This window comes from Mixophyes fleayi, chromosome 6 (assembly GCF_038048845.1).
Source record: "Mixophyes fleayi isolate aMixFle1 chromosome 6, aMixFle1.hap1, whole genome shotgun sequence".
In the NCBI taxonomy this organism is placed as follows: domain Eukaryota; kingdom Metazoa; phylum Chordata; class Amphibia; order Anura; family Limnodynastidae; genus Mixophyes; species Mixophyes fleayi.
In genome coordinates, this window is record NC_134407.1 from 12,240,235 (window position 1) to 12,265,017 (window position 24,783).

At 42.5% G+C, this 24,783-nt stretch overlaps 2 protein-coding genes across 3 annotated transcripts in view; one reads left to right on the plus strand and one right to left on the minus strand.

Annotated features, from left to right (window-relative positions):
- Nucleotides 1-24,783, minus strand: part of ATN1 (atrophin 1) — a 320,704-nt gene that overhangs the window by 71,652 nt on the left and 224,269 nt on the right. The window lies entirely within an intron of this gene.
- On the plus strand, nucleotides 2,303-23,345 carry LOC142160809 (complement C1r subcomponent-like). 2 transcript variants are annotated; one of them, XM_075215799.1, is made up of 7 exons: nucleotides 2,303-2,406; nucleotides 3,336-3,546; nucleotides 3,962-4,136; nucleotides 12,545-12,670; nucleotides 15,770-15,910; nucleotides 18,227-18,301; nucleotides 22,104-23,345. In XM_075215799.1, exons 1-7 carry the CDS (start codon nucleotides 2,393-2,395, stop codon nucleotides 22,889-22,891), a joined length of 1,530 nt encoding a protein of 509 aa, XP_075071900.1. In that variant the 5' UTR covers nucleotides 2,303-2,392; the 3' UTR covers nucleotides 22,892-23,345. The 2 variants fall into 2 exon arrangements, with proteins under 2 accessions (XP_075071900.1, XP_075071901.1); XM_075215800.1 differs by having other exon boundaries at nucleotides 2,307-2,406; nucleotides 3,339-3,546.

Sequence of the window (24,783 nt, forward strand, 5' to 3'; positions counted from 1 at the left end):
CTAGCCATTTCAGAGATTCCCCAAAACATCCGTGAAACCCATAACTCTTTATGATCCTATCAGCTTAAGGCAGATAAAACACGGTCTGCTCCATACCCATATGAGGTAGATCAGCAAGTGTGGCTACCTACCAAGAAACTTCATCTGGGCCGGCAGTTTTATAAATTAGCAGAACGATATGTTGAACTTTTTAAAAATATTAATAAACCCTCTGTTCTAAACTTCAAACTCCAGCTACCTAATTCCATGCAACAAATACTTCCAGTGTGACTTGTAACCTTATTTAAACCTGCATATCCTTCAACAAAACCTTCAAGGGCTCCACCACCCATCAGAGTTCATGGACATCTGGAATATAATATAGAGAATATCTTGCACTCCCTCACTGTCAGTGGCTAGCTTCAATACCTCATCTAGCAGAAAGCTTCTTGGGTCCTGCAGCATGTCCATGCACAATGACTCATTTCATCCCTGTCATCCAGACAAGCCTGGAAGTCGCTTTGGAGGAAGAGGCGTACTGTCAGGACCCTTAGTATTCCAGCCATTGTCTAAGATTCTCCAAAGACCTTATCTGCTGATCCAGGAGTTTCATACATCCAAAATGCCTCGCTCTTGGCACCCAGATGTTCCTGTATATTATAAATTTATGGTGAGAAATATTTATAGTTATGATTGACAGAGCAGACATTATCATTAACCAGATATAAGTGGCTAACGCAACAAGCTCAGGTGTATGACTGCAGCTGCAGGCATGAATCTTGCGTATTATATGTATATATATATATATATATATATATATATATATATATATATATATATATACACACTGTATGTGTCCTCTTAGCTCACATAAGTCCTACCAACAATGACAATGCTGGGACAATATAGAGATTCGTGCCATACCCAGGCGGAATCGCACCCAGTTACTAATTAACAGAGAGGAAGTAACAGAACAGGCTGCTGTATTATATCCTGTTACTGTTAAGAACCCCTCCAGCCGGCACAACACAACCCGGAGTCTACTCTGCCAATCAGGTGTTCACTGGAGCCCCTGATGGTGGGGACAGACTGGGCTGCAGACTGACAGTGGGTCGTGAAGTGTGTACCGGCTGGGGAGAACCCAGGCAAGCAAAGTGAGGTCCACACAGAGGTCAAGGGCCGGCAGCAGGTGGCAATTCCAGTTAACAAGCCGGGGTCAAGGGTCACAGGCAAACAGGAGAAACGGTAAACAGAAGCTATAACCGGCAATGAGGTAGCAGACCTCATTGCCTTAAATAGTAAGCCCAGCCAATCAGAGCCTGGCTCTGATAGTTCCCAGCCCCCCTGCACCTAATTTCATTAGCCCGCAGGCTATTAACTTTACTGAGCGCATGCGCCCGGCTTCTCACTGCCGGGACACAGCGCTGAAGCGTCCATCCATTGCCCCGGCAACGGCCGGGTCATGGGCGGAAGTGACGTCCCGGTCGCCATAGCGACGGCCGGGACGCAGGTAAGAGAGTCGCGGCTTGTAACAGTTACATAGCATTGTTATGTCAATCATTTAACACCTTGCATACATGAACTACAATCATGCATCTCTTTGGTTTCTCTTCTGACCATATGTGTCCTTCATTAAATGCCACCTACGCACAGTAGAAACACCAATATACTATGCTGCACCAATGAGAATACAAAATCAGTTCAGCAGGGACTCGTGTACAGCGCCAATCATTTTAAAATAATTTTAAAACGGGATTTCCTGACGTTTGCTTTTATTACTTTATTTTAGTTTTAGAATTGCAACACCTGCTACAGTTTGGTAAATACACATTTTGGACCCAAGATGCCGGCGGATTTGGTGCTTTCTGCACATGCATGATAGTGTTTTTTTGTTGGATGCGCCTAAAACGGACTTTGCATCCGACTATAAATGAGGTCCATTGTCTCTATGGTAAATCTTCCAGATGCTGCCTTTAGTGTGCTGTTGTTTATGGCCCCCTTTCTAATAACAGGGTACCTCCGGCTGGGTTGTTCGGTCATATGTTTGTGTGTCTAGAGATAAGCTGGATAAAGGTGACTGGTTCTGACCTTTCCACCCTGTCCCCTGCACTCTCATTCATAGGAAATCGTCTGATCTCACAAAACTCATACAAGTCTTACAAAATCCTGGACAATTACCAGCACTTCATAAACAAATCTAACTGTCCCTCTTTTATTTACTTTTCTATACCCCCCACCACTTTACTTGAGGGCTAAATCACTGCCTGCAGCTGGGCCAGGTCCAAGACTCAAAGTCTGAAAGGCAGATGGGAGAGAGACACATTGGTCAGCAGCAAATATTCTATAAGTTTCTCCCCCTCTCTCAGCCTGTATCAGTTATATCAAAGTCACTGAGCTCTGAGATTCTGGCTTAATGATGGACCTGAGGTGAGTGATCTCTGCCTTTACCCCTCTCAGACACAATGCGCACTGGGCCTGATTCATTAATGGACACGTATTCTGAGCACAATGTGCCTTTGTTTTGAAACACACAAAACTTCTGAAGATATGTGATGAATACGGAGGTAGGTCCGCTCTGCTCTAGTACACAGGACACTGCTGGATATGGCTAATATCTATGTGGGATATAAATTCTCAAAAGAAGGTGCAGAAAAAAATAATAATTTAATTAATATCAGCTGTTAATAATATAGGCATTAATGATAAAACATTGAAAATGAAAAAAATATATATTTTAATTTCTCCATGAAATACATTTATTAGGATGTTATTACTACTGTACATAAAATACATTTTTACAGTTGCTACGGATTTCCAACACATGTTCTAGCATGTATACTCTGCCATCATCATTAGTAAACGGCACTTGGACTAGCCCTGTAGCTGGAGCAAGAGATACGGCTTAAAAACAAATACCTGAGAGATGCTCAGAGCTTGAATGGGACGCTGCTGTGTGTGCCGTACTGTACATTGCCTACGGGCATACAGCCATTTTCCACCCCGTTCCATTTCTGAAATCATAGTCTGTAGTAAGTGTCCTTTGGAGTACAGTCCAGTTCTGGGTATGTGCTGATTAATTGGGCGGATTATACTCCCAAAATTGCTGTTTACGTCCATTGATGAATCACGCCCACTGCGGCGCTAGCAATCTAGAATACAGCGCACACTTCCATCTTTCTCATATATGTTTGTGTGCATTCAGACCTTTAAATGATCTTTATAGGGATAATTGTTACACTTATAATAATTTCATACCTTAGACATCCTGCATAATGCCAATGAAGTACATGTATAAGGATTAGAACCATGACCTGTTTAATGAGTTCTGTACGTTGTAATATTGTGCCTTTCTCCAGCAGGTGGCTGTTCCTCACCCTCCTGGGGTGTGCCTGTGCAGGGTCTACCTCTCTGTTTGGGAAGATCACATTCCCGAATTACCTTCAGGGTTATCCCAGTAATGCTAATAAAACCTGGGATATTCAGGTGCCGGAAGGGTATGGTATCCGTATGTATTTCATACACCTGGACATCGAGCCTTCAGAAAACTGCGAGAATGACTTTGTGAAGGTAAGTGTAGTCAATATGCACAATGCCAGAATCTGGAGTGTACACTCATTTCACAGACCTGTGTGTCATAGATTACTACACAGGTAGGTGTAGTAATCTATGACCTCTGACCTGTATATACGGCAGGCATCTCACAGCGATGCCTATACATCAGCAGTATATGGGTGAGCTATACTTCCTACTCATTATGTGAGAGATAGCTGCAGACAACATTCAGATATAGGGACGTGCAGACCTCTCATGTACCTGTTACAGCTGTACACTGCACTCATGGAAACTCACCACAAATAACACATTTACTGATACGTGTAATTTGTCTATTTCATGGTTCCATGTGTTAGTCTGACTGTCTACGTCTATACATGTGTCCTCTCTCCCTCTGATCCCTGGGTGACGGCTGTCTCTTATGCTCCAGGTTATAATTGGAAATAAAGTGCAACAGACGCTCTGTGGCCGCCGTTTGATCGGATACAAGGGAATCCCTAAGGAAGATAAATACTATCCTTTCACACACCTGAAACTATTGTTCAAGTCAGACAGCTCCAACCAGGAGAGATATACCGGATTCTCTGCATACTATATGGCTGTAGGTGAGTGACATTCATATGAAGCATTTATACATGTATCCTGTGGGCCTGTAGACTACCAACAATGGATGTGACTAGTGGGCATTGTACAGTTATCCTTCAAAGCAGTTTCTCTCCTTATAAACTCACTTGTGATCCTTTACTAGGACTATACAGGGGCTGATTTAAGTATGTAGTGCAGGCCAGACTGACTCTCACACAGATATATGTATTGGACAACAAAATTTAGAAGGCATCAAAGTTACCAGAAGGTGAGAACAGGTGCTTTACGTTTTGTAGAATGCTCTTACAGATACCCAAGAACTAGCTAATATTATCTGTCTACTTGTGGAAGATCTATTTAGGCTGGAAGACGATCCTCTCACCTTGACCTTCTGGCCTCCTGCCTGCTTCTTTTTCTTCAGACATCTGACCGCTAGAAGTGTGCAGTATGACATCTTTCACCTGCACGTTCACCAGCAGTAGTAGAGTGAGTAGAGATTGTAGAAGAGGGAAAGCGTGCTATCTCCTGACACCTCTACTCACACTGCAAGCCACCACACTGCTAACGAAATGACTGCAGGAGAAAGCACAGTTAATTGTCGTCACACAGCGCTATTTCTTGCAGTCCAGGACCGCGGTGACCGGAGAGGAGGAAGCTGTTTTGTTTCCCATTTACGTTTGCAGTGAGGGCACCACTGTCAGTACAACCTAGGTTATCTTTAGGGACGGCATCGCACCTGCCAAACATGTTGCAATTCACTGTTAATTAGTTATAAGACACGGGTATCTTACCTTTCTCCAGGTATAGCTCGGTCATATTGCAGTGATATGGAAATGTCCCCCCCCCTCTAGGTATCCTACTAGACGTTGCAGCAGATTCACTGTGCGGTAAAAAGTCGGACATTAATATTTGAGCTGTAAACCAAAATGTGGGTTTTATATTACTCAGGTGACTTTGAGGCATCAATTGAAAAATATTTTTTTCACAAACGCTGTATCACTAAGGGGTATATTAGCTATACCGTTCGAAGAAAAGGACTTCCAAACGCTGGGAATCGGAGGTTCTATGGAGATTGCAGCATGCTGTTTGAGCTATATTGCCATTCAGAACATAAGAGGAAGCACCATTGACATAAAAATTATGGGGGCAATAATTATTTATTGATTAAGTGGAAAAAATAATTTCTAATTAACTTATGGGGCAAATGTTATTTTTCATTGTAGTAAAGGGAAACTATTATTGTCCTGTATTATGGGGGAAATATGAATATCTAATTATATGAACTGGCAATACTATTATTATTATCCTTCATTTGTAAGGCGCCACAAAGAGTGCACAGCTCCGTACATAGAGCTTGGCGCAACAGCACAGGGTGACAATACATGGCATACTATACATGGCATATAAGGTAGTAAAAAACAAAGTGCAGTAAGCAAAGTGTAATAAATATAAATATGAGCAATATGTATAAACAAGTACCAATTTAGCAGAGAGAAGTACATAGGGCAAAGAGGTAAAATTGAATTTCAATGTACAGGTAGGAAGGGGAGGAGAGAGGTGGGGCGTAAATAAAGAGATGCACCTGTGCCCTGTGCCCAGTAGAGTGGGCAACACTTACAGGATCAGGGCAGAGATGGAGAAGAGGAGAGACTATAGAAGAGGAAACATGGGGGCAGGAGTCAAGTGACGAAATGGAGAGAAGAGGCGGAGGGCTAAGGGCAAAGGTAAACAAGAGGAGGATGACACGAGGAAAGATGGCCCTGCTCAAGGGAGCTTACAATCTAAAGGAGAGGGGGAGACTGACAGGAGACACAGATTGGCAAGAGGGGGTGAGGGCTGAGAACACTGAAGGGAGAGGAGCAGAGAGTATGAAAGAGGGGAGAGGTATAGAAAGGTAAGTTAGAGTGAGAGAAAAAGCGAATGGAGTAAGGCAGGGTTAGGTGGAGGAGAGGAGGTTGGAGAGATATTTAGCAACGGAATTAGAGAGGGCTTTAAAAGTGAGGGTGAGAAGATTGATGAGGATTGTGAAGCGGAGGGGGAGACAGTGAAAGGCTTGACAGAGACCGGCAGGAGAGGTAGATAAGTCGGGCAGCAGTATGGACTAAAGAGGAGTGAGACGGATGTGGGGGAGTCCAGTAAGGAGGAGGTTGCAGTAATCCAGGTGGGAGATGATCAGAGAGTGGATGAGGGTTTTGGTGGCCTCAGAGGAGAGGAAGGGTCTGATCTGGGCTATGTTGCAGAGATGGAAGCAACAGGATTGGGCAAAATTGAATGTGAGGGGTGAAGGAGAAGGAGGAGTCAAGGGTTACACCCAGACATCGAACTTGGGATGAAGAGGAGTTGATGATAGAACCACTAGTGATGGAGATGGTGGAAGGGGAGCAGTCACTGAAGGGGGGGGGGGATAGTTCGGATTTGGCCATATTAAGTTTGAGGAAATGTTGGGCCATCCATTGAGAATGAAAGGGTAAAGTACAGGAGAAGAAAGGTAGATTTGGGTGTCATCAGCATAGAGATGGTACTGGAGGCCGAAGGAGCTGATAAGATCACCCAGTGAAGAGGTGTACAAAGAAAAGAGCAGTAGGCCAAGGACGGAGCCCTGAGGGACACCTACGGGAAGTGTGGAGGAGGCGGAGGAGCCAGAGACAGAGAAGGAGCGGTCAGAGAGAAAGGAGTCGAACCAAGAGAGGATAGTGTTGGAAAGGCCAAAGGAGCGAAGAATATGCAGCTGGAGAGACTGATCAACAGTATCAAAGGCTGCAGAGAGGTCCAAGAGGATGAGGAGGGAGTAGTGGCCTTTGGATTTGGCAGTCAGGAGGTCTTTAGTAACTTTAGCTAGGGCAGTTTCGGTGGAGTGGAGGGGGCGGAAAGTAGACTGAAGAGGATCAAAGAGGGAGTAGCCAGAGAGGTAGTTGGTGAGATGACTGTAGACTAACCGTTCAAGTAATTTAGAGGCGAGGGGGAGGAGAGAGATGGGGCGGTAATAGTACAGGGAGGTGGGATCGAGATTTGGTTTCTTAAGATTGGAGGAGATTAGAGCATTTATGAAGGAAGAAGGGAAGATACCAGATGAAAGGGATAAATTGAAGAGGTGAGCCAGGTGGGAGCAGGCAATGGATGGGAGAGAGGGATCTGAGGAGGTGAGAGGGGATTAGATCAAGGGGGCAGGTGGAGGGGGGAGAGGACAGAAGTAAGGAATAGACTTCCCCACTGAAGGAATAGTGGAAGGGGCACATAGGAAGATGATTGGAGGGCAGTGGGGGTGAGGCAGGGGGGGAAAGACAGATGTTAGAGGAAAAGATTATGGTTCTGATGGCATCGATTTTGGGATAGAAGAACGTAGCGAAGTCGGAGGCAGAAATGGAGGTTTTAAGAGGTGATGGGGAAATGGAGAGTAGAGAATTGAAAGTAGCGAAGAGGTGGCGGGGGTTGAAAGACTGGGAAATAATGAGAGATTTAAAGTAGACTGTTTGGCTAGGGAGAGGGCAGAGCTGTAGGAGGAGAGGATGAACTTGAAGTGGAGAAAATCCGCCCGAGAACAAGATTTCCTCCAGTGGCATTCCGCAGTGTGTTAACAAAGTTTGAGGTGGCGCGTGAATTTAGAGTGCCAGGGTTGGGGGCTGGAACAACGAAGGGAAACGGCAGGGGTGGGACAGACAGAGTCAATGGCAGAAGAGAGGGTGATGTTGTTGAGGGAGGTCGCCAGGTTGGGACAGGTGAGAATGGCTAAGGGGGAGAGAAGAGTATCAAGGGAGGAGGAAAAGACCGCAGAGTCAAGAGTGTTAATATTGCGCCGAGTGATTTCGTGTTTAGAGGAGGAGAGAGGTAAGGGAGACAAGGGGATTGAGAAGGAAAGGTGATGATAGTCAAAAAGGGGAAATGGAGAAATGGTCAGAGAAGGAGCGGTGGGAGAAGACAAGGTTAAAAGAGTGGCCAAGACGGTGGGTGGGGGGGGGGAGGCCCATTGTGATAAGCCAAGAAAAGAGGAAAAAGCAAGAAGTTTAGTAGAACCTGGGTCAGATGAGGTATCAATAGGGATATTGAAGTCACCCAGGATAATGGAAGGGAGGTCAGATGAGAGGAAGTGGGGGAGCCAGGCTGCAAAGTTATCAAGGAATTGGGAAGTGGGGCCGGGTGGGGGGGGGGGGGCGCGGTAAATGACTGCAACACAGAGATGAGAAGGAGTGAAAAGGTGGATGGAGTGGACCTCAAAGGAAGAAAATGTAAGAGCAGGCTTGGGAGGGATGCCGCGGAAGGTGCACATGGGGGAAAGGAGAAAGCCCACACCACCCCCAGAACGGTTCCCAGGCCTGACGATGTAGGTGAAGGAAAAACCCCCATAGGAGAGAGCAGCAGGGGAAGCTGTATCAGAGGCAGAGAGTCAGTTTTCGGTAATGGCAAAGAGGTTGAGAGAATTGGAGATAAAGAGATCATGGCCAGAGGGTAGTTTATTACAGATGGATCTGACATTCCAAAGGGCACAAGAGAGTGGGAGAGCGGGAAGTGGGGAAATGTGAATAAGATTGGCTAGGTTACAGGTGCGTGGGAGAGAGCAGGGTTTAGGCCACAGACTAGGGCTGGGGGAAAGAATAGGTATAGGACATGAGCAAGGAGGCATGGTGTGAATAGAGGGAGGGGATAGAAAGAGAGAAAAGGGGTGAGAAAATGATGAGGCTATAGTGAGAGAAAGATGGGTGGTTATTGTACAAAGGGAGGTTTAATGGTGTTATTTGAGTGTTAATGGGGGATAAAATTATATATGATGCACATATTTGACATTACATAGTGCCCCCATAATATAATAATACAATTATAATGCCCCCTTAATATAATGGAAAAAAATTTGCACCCATAAGTTAATTAGAAATTAATTTTGCCCCTTAATCAATAAATAATGGTTGCTCCCATAATTTATATATCAGTGGTGCTTCCTCTTATGTTCTGAATGAGAACCTAGATCACACAGCATGTTTGAGCTATCTGGCTAATCAGAAGCAGGTATAAAAAAAACTAAGCTGTCTTTTTTATGGTAATTTTAATAAAAACGCCGGTGGTTTAGCTGTTTTCAATCCTCCACACATCTCCAGGCATTTTACATCGCAGCCTCAAATAGTAAATGCAGTGGTTTGGTGCACTAAACAGTGAGAGACAGACACACAAAGTAGGGGGGAAAGAAAGGGACAGACACACACAAAAAGGAGGCACAAATGCAGAACACAAATGGAGGAACGAACGGGGAGAACGAGGTGTGTGAGGAATCACAGAAGAACTTCTGCATTCAAACAGCCAGATCAATTTGACGCTACCTGGAATGGAAGTGTGGGGTCTAACGAAGGGCAAGTATTCACCAGGGACCCCCACAAGGAGGTATTGGTTTAGTATCTATCCCTTCACAGATCGCGGCCCTCCAGACAGAATGGTAATAACCAGGAATGCACTGCAGCTGATAGGGCAGAGAGAACACTGCAGAGAGATTTAGAGGAAACACTGGAGAAACCAGGGAGCCAACTTGACACGTAAGAGACTTATATTCTGTCAACCTCTGACTGTCAGAGGTCTCAAAATATAAGGGACATAACAGGAGGACAGGGGAGGCAGAGACCAATAATCCAGAGGCAGATTCTATAAATAGGTGTACGACGGCCCCTGACAAGTGCATCGGAGTGTCTGGGTCTTGACAAGGTGCAAATACAAAGAGTAGAAAAGAAAAAGACAGACACACACACACAAATGGTGAGCAGAGGCACGATGTGGGGAAAGAGGTACTCATACAAAATTTGAGACAGAGAGGAAAACACAGAAGCAGAGACAAAGTCTGAATGTCATAGATAGACAAAGACAGACACACAACATTTGGGGGCCATACATACATCAGAATGAGGGAAGGAGGAAAGCTGCCCAGGAACAGCACACCCCGTGGAGGAGGAACAGTGGTGGGGTCAGTGGGTGTGCATGTGCATAGGAAGAGACTGCTCCCCATGTGCAGAGTGGCCGCATGTTACAATGTAAAGGGTGCAAATTAGTTTATTATTTTGCACATAAGTGAAATACTGGCTGTTTTTACATGTGGCACACAAATACTTGATAGCTTTATTTTTACACTGAAATTTAATGCTGATTAAGGACATGCCCTACCCCAACTATAAATCTGCCATCACATTTTAAATTTACCTCCCCCTCGAATGCAACATGTTTTGCCCAAGTGCAAAGTTACTTCTTTTTTATGCTTTACTCTTCTTAATGGCTCAGGCCTCGGCCATTTATATTTCAATCAATATTATAGGTCACATTGATATGTTACCTTAGTCAGATAGGCAATGTTTGAGATGACCTTCCTCCAGTAAATCACTGCTGTTTGGGATCTTGTAAATTCTTAGATTTTAGATATTCTACAGTTCTTTTTTTTAAGCAATATTTCCATTAAATTTCCCACTACTGCTGTCAGGCTCACTGGTGTGTCGTTGCAGCCTCCTCTTCACATGTGTATATCTGAATGATGTTATCTTGTTGTGATAGATGGGCATCCACAATTTAATCAAAATGTGCACCAAGAACCCCATCTTCATTACTGATATTATGTTACAAAGCAATGTTTACTTTATATATCTCCTATTGTGCTTAGTAGTATTCATTTGTGCTTAAATTGTATTCCTGTCACTTCCATAGCTGTCATGGCCAGTCCCAGGGTTTTAAGATTTGTCCCTGAAAATATTTTAATATTGACTTTTGCACTGTACAAGCCCTCTTAGGCTGTAAATAGAGTCCTCATTTAATATTCTGGGTGAAAAAGTTATAATGTAATGGAGAGAAGTATCTAACATACAAAACAAAAGGCAGTTAACATGTCATTATAAGTATTGTTTCATAGGAAAGTCCATCTAGACAGTACTGTGCATGATGCACTTAGAGACCCTAGTTTAGCAGCAAAGTATTATTTTAAAATGTATACAATGATGTGAACATTATGAACAAAAAAAATAAGTAAATTAAATATAAAACATCAACATAAAAATAAATGTTTCACAACAATGTTAAATAAAATCTGTTCAAGCTACAACTGTGCTCTGACTCCAGTCTCAACTCATCTTAAGCTGGGTACACACTACACAGTTTTCATCCAATAAACGGCTAAATCAGCCGACATACGACCGCTCGTTCAAAAGTCGGGTCAGTGTGTGCAGTGACACGATGGTCGAAAGTCTGCCCAAATGGACGATTATCGCCTCATTTGGTTGGTCGTACCGTTTAATATTTTCGGTCCAATCTCGTTTCCGCTGTGCAGTGTGTATAAACTTCCGACCGATCCACAACAGTGAGTACGAAATTACAGTCATTGCTCACGACAACATGGCTGTAAAAAGTCTCTAAAGGGACGTCCGCTCTTCCCTTTATCGTCCTAAACAAGGCTAGTGTGTATGCAGTCCATGGGCCGAGCGATTGGATCATCGATCGCATGTAAAATCGCTCTGCATAAAAAGTTGGTACCCAGCTTTAGAAGGGATACTGCTTTTTCAGATGCTTAGAAAAGGAGGTTTGAAGATCCAAGTCAGAGCTAACAGGGCTCTCTCGCACCCTCATAAACAATTAGCGGTGATTTTAAAGACAATGGGCCTTGTGTAGAGATAGGAGTAAAGCAAAAAAAAAAAGGGAGCAAATTTGCCCCTTGGCAAAACCATGCTGCATTCCAGGGGTGGGGGGCAAATTTAAAAAGTGCAGACAGATGTAGAGTTGAGAGGGTGCATGTCCTAGATGAACTGTATATAGCAGTAAACCCAAAGCTGTCCAATATTTGTGTGCTACATGCAAGTGCAGACAATATTTTTCATGCATGCAGAAAGTAAATCCCTTTGCACCCCTTGCATTGCAACATATTTTGTCCAGAAGTGAATGTGTACCATTTGTGCTTTGCTCTTACCTCTAATTGAGTCCTGAAATCCATTGTATATAATTGTAAGTCGTTATTATTTCCATATTCTGCGAAAAATACTACATTATTTGCATGGTTAAAGTTGGATTGCTAGTTGCAGCTGTCTGTTTGCCCCAATTCCATATGGGAAGTTGGAGTCCTGGCTCCTTTCTGCTTTTGATGATTGACAGTTCCAGCTCTGTCATAAGTGGCATGGATACAAATGTTATAAACAGTATATGTATGATTTTCTCCCATTCCTGTATGAGCTGCATGTAACTTTGCTGCCTGTGAACGTCACACAGCTTTCAGCAAAGTGATCGGTGTTACTTATGCAGGCAGGAATTTCACAGTGCTTTCCTGGCTACTGTCTTCTGCCTGAAATCCATCAAGAGAATATTGGAAAATTCCTTTAAAAAGCTTGTGGCAGAATGAGACCTAATAGACTCTTACACACACCCACCGTATGTTCATACTGTCTTAATGTTCCTCACAGTCTGTCTCTTGTTCTCTCTCACTCAGATGTAGATGAGTGTGAAGAGGATTCACATTATCCTTGCTCACATTTCTGCCACAACTACAATGGAGGCTATTCTTGCTCCTGCCCTCCAGAGTATGACATCCAGCAGGACCAGCAAACCTGTGGGCGTAAGTATTTGTCTGCCCTGTAGGCAACTAGCAAGTATGTATGTATATGTGGAGGGACTATACCAATAAAACAAGACTCAGTTCGAAGGTAGATACAAACTTTTAAAAGTATGCATTTTAACATATAATTTTGTATTGTACAATTTTAATACACTCTATACAGACATAGGGCACTACATCCCCCAAAGTAACCTGACCACTGGACATCATCATAATACAATTATATTACCCTATATAGCAGTGTTTCCCAAACCCAGTCCTCAGGGACCCCTAACAGTGCTTGTTTACCTATCTCTTTGCTGGAGCACAGGTGTATTCATTACTAACTGACACATTTTGAAAGATCCACAACTGGAACTAATTATTTCACTTCTGATTTGAAAATGATGCACTGTTAGGGGTTCCTGAAGACTGGGTTTGGGAAACTCTGCTCTATACAGACATAGGACACTACACCCCCAACATGACCTGACCACTGGTCATGATCATAATACAATTCTATTACACTCAATACAGACATAGGACACTACACCCCCAACATGACCTGATCACTGGTCATGATCATAATACAATTCTATTACACTCAATACAGACATAGGACACTACACCCCCAACATGACCTGACCACTGGTCATGATCATAATACAATTCTATTACACTCAATACAGACATAGGACACTACACCCCCAACATGACCTGACCACTGGACATGATCATAATACAATTCTATTACACTCTATGCAGACATAGGACACTACACCTCCAACATGACCTGACCACTGGACATGATCATAATACAATTCTATTACACTCTATGCAGACATAGGACACTACACCTCCAACATGACCTGACCACTGGACTTGATCATAATACAATTCTATTACACTGTATACAGACATAGGACACTACACCCCCAACATGACCTGACTACTGGACATGATCATAATACAATTCTATTACACTGTATACAGACATAGGACACTACACCCCCAACATGACCTGACCACTGGTCATGATCATAATACAATTCTATTACACTCAATACAGACATAGGACACTACACCCCCAACATGACCTGACCACTGGACATGATCATAATACAATTCTATTACACTCAATACAGACATAGGACACTACACCCCCAACATGACCTGACCACTGGACATGATCATAATACAATTCTATTACACTCTATGCAGACATAGGACACTACACCTCCAACATGACCTGACCACTGGACATGATCATAATACAATTCTATTACACTCTATGCAGACATAGGACACTACACCTCCAACATGACCTGACCACTGGACTTGATCATAATACAATTCTATTACACTGTATACAGACATAGGACACTACACCCCCAACATGACCTGACTACTGGACATGATCATAATACAATTCTATTACACTGTATACAGACATAGGACACTACACCCCCAACATGACCTGACCACTGGTCATGATCATAATACAATTCTATTACACTCAATACAGACATAGGACACTACACCCCCAACATGACCTGATCACTGGTCATGATCATAATACAATTCTATTACACTCAATACAGACATAGGACACTACACCCCCAACATGACCTGACCACTGGTCATGATCATAATACAATTCTATTACACTCAATACAGACATAGGACACTACACCCCCAACATGACCTGACCACTGGACTTGATCATAATACAATTCTATTATACTCTATACAGACATAGGACACTACACCCCCAACATGACCTGACCACTGGACTTGATCATAATACAATTCTATTACACTGTATACAGACATAGGACACTACACCCCCAACATGACCTGACTACTGGACATGATCATAATACAATTCTATTACACTGTATACAGACATAGGACACTACACCCCCAACATGACCTGACCACTGGTCATGATCATAATACAATTCTATTACACTCAATACAGACATAGGACACTACACCCCCAACATGACCTGATCACTGGTCATGATCATAATACAATTCTATTACACTCAATACAGACATAGGACACTACACCCCCAACATGACCTGACCACTGGTCATGATCATAATACAATTCTATTACACTCAATACAGACATAGGACACTACACCTCCAACATGACCTGACCACTGGACTTGATCATAATACAATTCTATTACACTCTATACAGACATAGGACACTACACCCCCAACATGACCTGACTACTGGACATGATCATAATACAATTCTATTACACTGTATACAGACATAGGACACTACACCCCCAACATGACCTGACCACTGGACATGATCATAATACAAGAGCAAGCAGTATTTTGGAGAACACCAAGTGCATTACGGCAGCTGCCCAGGGGAGGGCTGGAAAATTATAGCCCGGGGGACAAGACTCAACTAACTAGCCTATTAGAAACATTTTAAAAGAAAACAAATACAGGTGGCCCAGTGACCCAGCCCAAGATAACCCATTATAGGTCAGGCCTGGGGGGCAGACGCCCCTCTTCTATTATTGGCAGCTGCCACACTAGCCGAGAGATTAAAGATCCTGCCACACAAGTCAAAATGACGTGACCACTGAAGATAATCATAGTACAATGTACATTGTCAATACTTTGCTTAAATCTCTGTTAAAATTTAGATGACATCTAAAAGGGTAGTACGAAATACTTTCATCTGCATTCCCTAATTGTACTACAATTGAACTCTTTGGTCCACTTCAACAAGCGCAAGATATTTGCAACTCCAAATATGGAAAATAGCTCTGCACCTGTACAGAGCGACAATTCTGTAACCAAGACGCACATGTAACTAAATCAGACCCTAACATGGGCATCACCTGTGATTTATGTAATAATTTATAAATGCACACCGTAATGAGATGGATGGTGCCACTATAGAGGTTATTAGACAATGTGGAGAGTGCCAAAGTTTGGACAACACTGAATAAAAACTGGTGGAAGGGTAAACTTGTCTAATTATTATATCCAAGGATGCAGTCACGAAGTGACATATCAGTAAATAACATAGAGACAACCTGTTATCTCGTCATTACTGAACACATATGTTTCCTCTACTCTATGTAGCTTTGAGCTGTGGGAGTCCACTCAGTCTCCGTAATGGTCAGTACATCTTCTTGACCGAGCCAAACAACGTGATGTACCTGTCCTCTATTGTCTACAAATGTAATGAGTCATTTTATGAAATGGTGACTCAGACAGGAAGTGGTATGTATACTGTTGTTTCTCTTATTATATGCATAGGCAAGTGTGGAGGAAGGGAAGGGTGGGGGGTCATATAGGGGCCTGTCAACCATCACTCCACCTTCCCCTTCTACCAGGACCAGACATTTTTATTAATACATCAATATAAACTGCTCCATAGCTATTTCCAGCATTGTACAAGAACTTGTGCTGGGTTCCTTTTGTAAGCCAGCGTGATAGGTAGCAGGAGATATATATGCTTCTTATATATACTGAAAGTTTAATTTATTGAGTATGTATATTGTCATACTGACACCTGGCAGATGAAAGACGCAAACAACTTCTTGCTAAGAAAACTGTGCTATTTATTGTTCATGTCACAAAATAGCACAGCAGACTTATATCAGGATGACACCAGGAGACCCTCATTCTAGCTGGACACAGTTTGGTTGCCTAGTCACCAGCCAACTAGCTGGCGTCGGTCGCCCCGCCCACAAGTAGAGACAGTGTTTTGTCCTCCACCAAAGCATTACAAACCAATCACAAAAACAACAAATTTTGCACCTACGTATTTGTGTGCTGCAAGAGATACCCAGAGGGAATTGTTCCTGCAGACTGTTTTTACCTATCCCTCAGTAGGAGAGGTGGAGCAAATAAGTGTCTTTCTCACAATACATATCGGAAAATTGCAATAAGCAGAAAGTGGAGGTAAACTGATCTTAAAATGGAGGTAGATCAAATCTATATTGTTTTTTCCCCATGAAATATGGTATTAATTTGCCACCATTGTGCGTTCTCAAATATGATATAATTCCTCCCTATAAAAAATGAATATTTTGGTGACAAACAAAAATAATAAATAGGCAAATGTGCAGCCAGTCTGGTTAAGATTGTAAAAGAACCAGTTTTCTCTGCGTACTGAAACTTTATACCAGCAAGCCCCATTGTAGATGCCGCTGGCAAATATGACCCTATACCTGGGGTCATTGGAAACACAATAACAATATCTATTGTTTAAAAAGTCTGATTACTGCATACATCTAAAAAACATTTCCAGAATACGTATATATCTCACACTAGATACTGCAAAAACTTTAATTCATGCACTCATCATCTCCAGATAGACTATTGTAATTCCCTCCTTTCTGGTCTTCCCAAAATCAGACTCGAGCCCCTACAATCTATTTTGCATGCAGCGGCTAGATTGATTTTCCTTGCAAATCTTTTCGTCTGCTCAGTCGCTCTGTCAGTCTCTACATTGGTTGCCTGTTTTTCAACAAATCCAATATAAAATTCTTTTACTAAAATACAAGGCCATCAGCAAAATTGCACCGACATCATCACCATTTATTAATATATCGCAACTAATTCCGCAGCGCTTTACAGAGAACTCACTCACATTAGTCCCTGCCCCATTGGGGCTTACAGTCTAAATTCCCTAACACACACACACAGACACACACACACTAGGGTCAATTTGTTACCAGCCTATTAACCTACCAGTATGTTTTTGGAGTGTGGGAGGAAACCGGAGCACCCGGAGGAAACCCACGCAAACATGGGCAGAACATACAAACTCCTCACAGATAAAGCCATGGTCGGGAATTGAACTTATGACCCCAGTGCTGTAAGGCAGAAGTGCTAACCACAACGCCACCGTGCTGCCCATACATCTCCTCACTTGTCTCAAAATATCTCCCAACTCGACATATCCGTTCTGCACAAGATCTGCGTCGCTCTTCCACTCTCATTCTCGGTTACAGGACTTTTTTCGGGCTGCACCCACTTTGTGGAATTCCATCCATCGCACAGTAAGACTTTCCTCTAGTCTTCAAACCGTCAAGCGTTCTCTGAAAACCCACCTCTTCAGACAAGCTTATAATATTCCTCTACCACCCTCTTAATCTCCCTAGGTTACCCTATTACCACTCTCTACACAGCTAACACAAGACAACAACCCTCTGACCAACATAGTTATGTGACTGAGCATACAGTCACTAAATGCTTTGTAACATTTGCATTCTAGCTGGACAAATATTCAATATGATGTAGCACTTACCCTTGTGTCCCATAGATTGTAAGCTTGCGAGCAGGGCCCTCTTACCTCTCTGTCTGTATGTATTACCCAGTATTGTATTATTACTGTTTGTTCCCAATTGTAAAGCGCTACGGAATCTGCTGGTGCTATATAAATAAATGTTGATGATGGTGATTACTGTAAGCAAAGATAATGAATTCAAACAATACAACATTTTAGACAGCCAGAGACATATATACATACACTGACATATTAGTGTTGCCTGTACAGTAATAGTTACCGAGTATCCATATGTTTTTCAGCTAAGTTCACTTGTTCAGAGGGTCGAGTGTGGAAGGATGAGAACGGGGGACAGCAAATACCAAAATGTGTGCCAGGTATGTTGTTGGTATGTTATAAGGTATAGGAAAATAGTAAAAACAGCTGCATAATAATAATAATAATAATAATAATAATAATAATACTTTATAGACAACTATTTTAATCTGGTTTCCTTAGTTAATTAAAGGACCACACACACACACACAAATAGAAAAACCTTTTATATCAATCTCACTGCCCCAAACCATCCACCTGTTCCTCTCGGCACAGGAAGTGCTGAATGATAATTTATTTTTTCACAACCCCTTACGGTGTTAAGTCTAAACAGGCCGTATATAGGGTTTATATAATATGAATAATGACACAGTAAAATTTATGATGGTATATATGCGGGATATATCATGTGAAAAAAGAAAGCACACCCTCTTTCAAATATATGATTTTACAGGGCACAACTAATAATCATCTAGTCCTCACCAAGTCCTAATTTTTTTTTCAACAATAGTTTTTATTAAGTTTTTTGTTTACAGGTTAATAAAAAGCAAACAATGAGATGTAGGGACAGGAGGGAGGGGAAGGGCAGTACAATAGTAACATAAAGAGTACAGTGCGCACAAATATATATACGTTGAAGATCGTCAATGTTAGTTCAAAAGACTTCTTCCAGAGAGATTACCGAGAGGAGGTCTGCAGCAAGTTCAAGGGGATCACAAGAGAGAGGGTTTTTGGATACGTATTCATTCCAAGCAAACCACATTATGTGAGGGGAGGATGTAGTGGCAGCATAAAGTACACCCCACGTTTCCTTGTCACAACTTTTGCTATCACTTTAGGGGAGTGTCGGTGTTCTCCATGCTTGGACTATCATAGCCCGAGTTGCGATAAGGACATGGCCTACAACATAGCGATCTCCCGAGGATAACTGGGGCGGAAAAAGATATAAAAGAGCCACATCTGGGGTATGGGGAACTGTAGTTTGGGTAATCTGTGATATCAAAGCATAAACTGCAGACCATAAGGTGCAAACTACTGAGTAGCCCCAGAAAATGTGGAAGATATCACCCATAGCCGCACAGTCACGCCAGCAGGCCTTAGACTGTGTCAGCCACATCTTGTGAAGTGTATCCGGAGTCAGGTCGAGTCTGTGTAGTAGTTTATATAACATCTCTTTATGGTTTAAGACTTTCAACATCTGGTGGGAGTTTTGGAAGATGGTATCCCATTGTACTTCATTGAATACCTGGTCAAGGTATCTCTCTCAAGCAAGTTGAGAATAGAGCTTCACCCGTTTCACCCCCAGAGTTGAGGTACGTATACAAGAAAGAGATGGCAGACCTGTTGGCCCGTGTTGTCAATCTAGCTTAAAGTAGTGCTGAAGTTTGTTGTGGGGAGAGGTATTGTGTGTGTAGGGAAGTCAGCCAGTATCGGACCTGTAAGTATTTATAACAGTCTTGGTGTAGTATCTGGAATTGTTCCCACAATTGCGAGAAGGAGAGGATACCCAGGTCATGTTGGAGAGTTTTAACAGTGGTAATACCCTTAGCATACCGTGAGGAGAGGTTCAGGTCTGGGATAAGTTTGGCTAGGGTTGGGAGAGAAATATTGAACGTGGGAAGGGGTACAGACTCCAGTTTCCTCAAAGTCCTATCCCATACTAACAAAGCAGCTTTCATAAGCCTAGGGAGTATAGATTGTGAGGACGACAAGGTTTAGGAACTTAAAGGTGATCGGCCAGTGGAAAGGCCTGGTTGAGGTTCCTCTCTAGGTCAACCCATGCTTTATGAAGGGTCGGTAGAGACCAGTCTCGGAGCTTAGCTAATATAGTCGCTTCCTGGTATTTAACTAAGTCAGGGAGGGCTAAGCCACCTGCCTGCTTCGGGCGAGTCATGACAGAGTGCGATGGCCTTGGGGGTTTACTCTTCCAGACGTAAGAGGTGAGTATGTGGTTAAGCTTATCTATGTAATATTTGAAAAGGGAAAAAGGTAGTGTTCGAAAAAGATACATCATTTTGGGTAGCACAGACATTTTAAAGGCTGCAATCCTGCCAACCTCATCACACTGCCATGACTTTGCTAGATTGGACATGTGTAACAGTAATGGGGTATAACTGGTTTCGATCAAGGTTAGGGGTAATCAGGATCCCGAGATATGGTAGAGAAGAAACCTTCCAAGAGTATGGAAAGTCGCCTGTAGACATGACAAGAGGGAGTTAGATATGTTAATAGGAAGGGCATCTGTTTTAGAGGAATTCAATTTGTAATATGAAGTTCTGCCGCAATCTTGCAGCACATCATATAGAACTTCTCCGGATACCAGGTACAGCAGTTTGTAGGAGTCTTTCCAGGCATGTTCATATTCCCCAGCTGACGAGGCTCAGACAGGAACGATCCAGTGTCAAGCGCTGGTACAGTAGTGCGCTTGGGGTACATTAAAGCCATGTTACTACTCCACTCTGACTGTCGTCTGGTGAGAGTCACCTCCAGAGGTGGGCAGGGATAATGGAGGGGATATGGTGGTCGGCTGCCAGGGGTTCCGTCTAAAGTGCACAGAGGCCACAGATGCCACGAGTGAGTGGCGAGAAGTCAGGCCCGTCAATTCTCCCACAACAAGATGGGTGGTCCGCACAATGTCGGAGCAGCTTCTCACTCTTTGGTCTCTCCTCATTCGATGTTAATAGGTAGGAGAGAGAAAGTCCACTAATTGAGATTGGTTTCGCCAATATAGTGTCGGAGCTCTCTCAGAATGCGCCCAGCTCGAATGGAGGCCAGTTTCTGCCAATCAAGTGCACTTCATTATTTGATCATCTGTGAGTGCTAGCACCATTAAAAGTTCAGTTTGGAGCATTCCGATTTATATTTACACCATGCCAAAAAGAAAATACACGTGCAATGAAATCAGGGAAACAGTTTTTGCTGATCATAAATGTGGAAAGGGTTGTAAAGTCATTTCCAAACAATGAAAGACTTCATTAACAAATGGGTCAACATTGAAGACAGTAGTCAATCTTCCCAGGGATGGGCACCTCAATAAATTCATTCAATGCTCAGACCATATGAAGCTCTGAGAGATTGCAAACAACCCAAAACTGGATTTTGTGCCATCCAAAGTTGTTTTGCAGTGACAAGACCTGGATAGTGTAACAAGACAATGATTCTAAGCCAGTGGTGAGCAACAGGTGGCCCACCGAGCCTTCAACTGCGGATATCCCCAAATGGCTGCTCCCAATCTTACTTTCTACTCTGTTAAAAAGCAGAGAAAAAGGCAGATGGGGGGCAGACAACTTCTGCATCACGTGTGCTCCCTCATTCCTCTGTGCAGCCCTTTTGAAGGTTGATAGGTCGAGGCCATCGAGCTAAGCTAGGTCGCCCATCACGTTATGTGCTATCTGTCAAATGAGATTTTTTAGGACTTCGTGAGGACTAGATGATTGTTAATTATGTCCTGGTATGTAAAAACACAGATCTGAATAACATACCTGTGACTGAGTAGATACGAGTCTGTGCTGTATTCTGCTAGGTAACCAAATGCTTTCCCAATATTTATTAATTACTATACACAGGAAGGACCGGAGGTGTCACACGCATAACTGACACTTTCTTATATTTCTTCCTGTAGCCACACAACTGTTTGTTGTTCGACATGGGGTGTAAATATTTTCTCACTCTTTAATTTTTAACAAAGTTGTGGTTAAAATTCAGGCTGCAATTGAGCAATTTATTCTTCCTGGTTGATATATGAAGTTTCAGCTTCAGGGATTAGTCACTATTTAATGTATACAGTTAAGAAAGAGGTTAATGTTCATAACCCTGATTCCTGTTTTATCCCGAGTTACCAACAATCCATTTCTGTGTTCTCAGTTTGCGGAAAGCAGCACAATCCTCTGGCCAGACGCAGTCGTATTCTCAATGGCGACAAAGCTGCTCCTGGTAACTTTCCGTGGCAAGTTGCAGTACGCAAATTTGAGCAAGGTATGCAAGGTGGCGGGTTGTTGATTGGAGAGCGCTGGGTGATGACTGCCGGACATATGTTTGGATTAAAGAAATCTACAGTTGAAAATAAAGATGATGTCACAAATCTGAAGATTTATGTTGGAGATACAGATATGAATAAACTAATTGAAAAAGGCAATTTACAAGTGAAGGGCGTTCACGTGCACCCGAACTACACTTCACATAACTACGATAATGACATTGCTCTGATTGAATTGCAAGATCCCTTGGTTATGGATGAGAATGTGTCCCCCATATGTCTACCGGAGGACAATGAAGAAGATTTGTACCAATCTGACCTAATGGGTTATGTAAGTGGATTTGGGGTTACGGAAGATAAAAAACTATCTAACAAACTGCGGTATGTGAGTTTGCCCGTGGTTCAAAGAAATAAATGTCAGCAGCAATTAAAAAAGAGAATGAGCGATAAGTATGACTTTACAGAGAACATGTTCTGTGCGGGTTTCCCTGAATCTACTGAGTTGCAGAAAGACTCGTGTAGTGGGGATGCTGGGTGTCCATTTGCCATCTTAAAAAATGGCAGGTGGGTGGTCACAGGTCTTGTGTCCTGGGGCTTTGAATGTGGGCGTAACTATGGGTATTACACCAAAGTTAGCAATTATATTGACTGGATTAAAGGCTACATAGACGGATAATAGAAGGAGGAACTCTCATACCAGGTTTTAAAGACACTCAAAACACAAAATAATTCTTAAAAAGTCTTTTTATAAAATGTTTAATTATCCCTAGTGCAGGTAAAAGCGTATGTTAGACATAGTTTTATGCCAATTATATCACCAACACCATACAATTAAGCAATGTCCAACTGAATATGTATTATGATAAAGTAATTACATGTGAATACAATTCACAAGAGAAAGTAGTAGTATATTCATCTATATATGTGTACATTAGGCTTATTCACCAGGAAAATAGGAAAAGATCCTTAGGGTGTCTTTAACGCGTGGGAAACCTGTTCAACCACTTAACCGGCGGTTAAAGCTTTGAAGTATATTAACAGTATTCCAGCTCTGGTCTAATTGTTTGATAATTCAGCTTATTTATCCCACATAAAGGAAAATAAAATAAACCATGTTTGTATTCACTTTCTATAGCCTATTCTCTTGTGTAATTCTAATAATATTATAACAATGTACACAAGTTTCAAATTATTCCTGAAGGAATTAGTTTAATAATTAATAATGGATGTTGTATGTGCTTGTGGGGACAGGTGGAGAAGGATTCGATCATGTTGTTGTCACATTTAGGCCTTTTTACCTACTCTTTTGCCCCATTCTGCCCTCCCACCACACCCCCCTTCCTGGGACCTCTCGGAGGGAGACAACACAAAGTAGGCAAGTATGCAATTAGATCTTATAGTATTCTAGTCCAGGGAATAGCTTGGGTAAAGTCTAACTGCAATCTACAGTACTGTTATTAATGCACAAAGTCATTCCATATTAAGCCAGTTGCAAAACATCTCTCTCTCTCTGGTACCTCCGGTCACTTTGCCACAGTCATAATGCAAATAACATAGTGTGGGGCTGTCCTTGTGGGTTCAGGTGTTACACGTAACACTTTGCACATGCACTAGCCTGATAAATATATTGATAAATATTTGGTACCCATCCAGCATTTTAGCAGGGAAAAGGCTGCAGATATGGAGGTCCTAGGGGAACTCCAATGTGAACATTGTATCCGTTTTACAGACCGCAGCACCCAAACCACCCACTAATAGACCACCAGGGTGAGAGAGTTGGGTCTCTTTAGCAATAACATTTATATTTTAGATCAAAACTAAAGATGTTCACTCACCCCCGTGTTTTGGTTTTGGCTTTGGATCTGTATTTTTTAGAAGAATATCTAAAATCACATAATTTTGCTCTTTTTTTGTTCCTACATTATTATTAACCTCAATAACACTAATTTCCAGTCATTTCCAGTCAATTTTGACCACCTCACAGGTCACAATATTAATGTAAGATATTGAAAAGGACATGTACATTTTAACAAAGCAAGCACTCCAGCAACAAGGAGCTACTTTTGTGGCTGAAGTGCTTGGTTTGTTTGTGCCCCCACAAAACAAGCTACCAATAGCTTAGTTGCCTTAAGCACAACAGTGCTGTCAATGAACTCTACATTATTAAACCATGTCTGCTCGTGCTGCATCTTTAATCTCCTTCTCCTCTCTGGATACCTCCCTCCTATCCCTGAAGATCTGCCAAACTTATGAAGACACAGGAATGGATATTATAACTTGAGTGGCATTTGCTTCAGACAGACTGTGACATGGAACATGTGGGCAGCATGGAATCCGTCATGTTGGAATACGCTGCATTGAACAGAGATTAAAACCAACATATAGATGCAGTTGAGACAGTACTTAAATTAAAACGTGACCCAATGGATGAGATCTGTGCTCAATGCAGCTGCCAGACTTATCTTTCTCTCACGTCGCTCCTCCTCTGCCTCCCCTCTCTACCAGGCCTTACACTGGCTCCCTTTCCCTTACAGAATCCTCTTTAAACTCCTTACTACCACTTACAAA

Bases quoted from the DNA above. Each gene is read 5' to 3' on its own strand.
- LOC142160809 (XM_075215799.1), top strand. The intron at 4,137-12,544 runs GTGAGTGACATT...TCTCTCACTCAG, and splicing joins TGCATACTATATGGCTGTAG to ATGTAGATGAGTGTGAAGAG. The intron at 18,302-22,103 runs GTATGTTGTTGG...CTGTGTTCTCAG, and splicing joins AATACCAAAATGTGTGCCAG to TTTGCGGAAAGCAGCACAAT.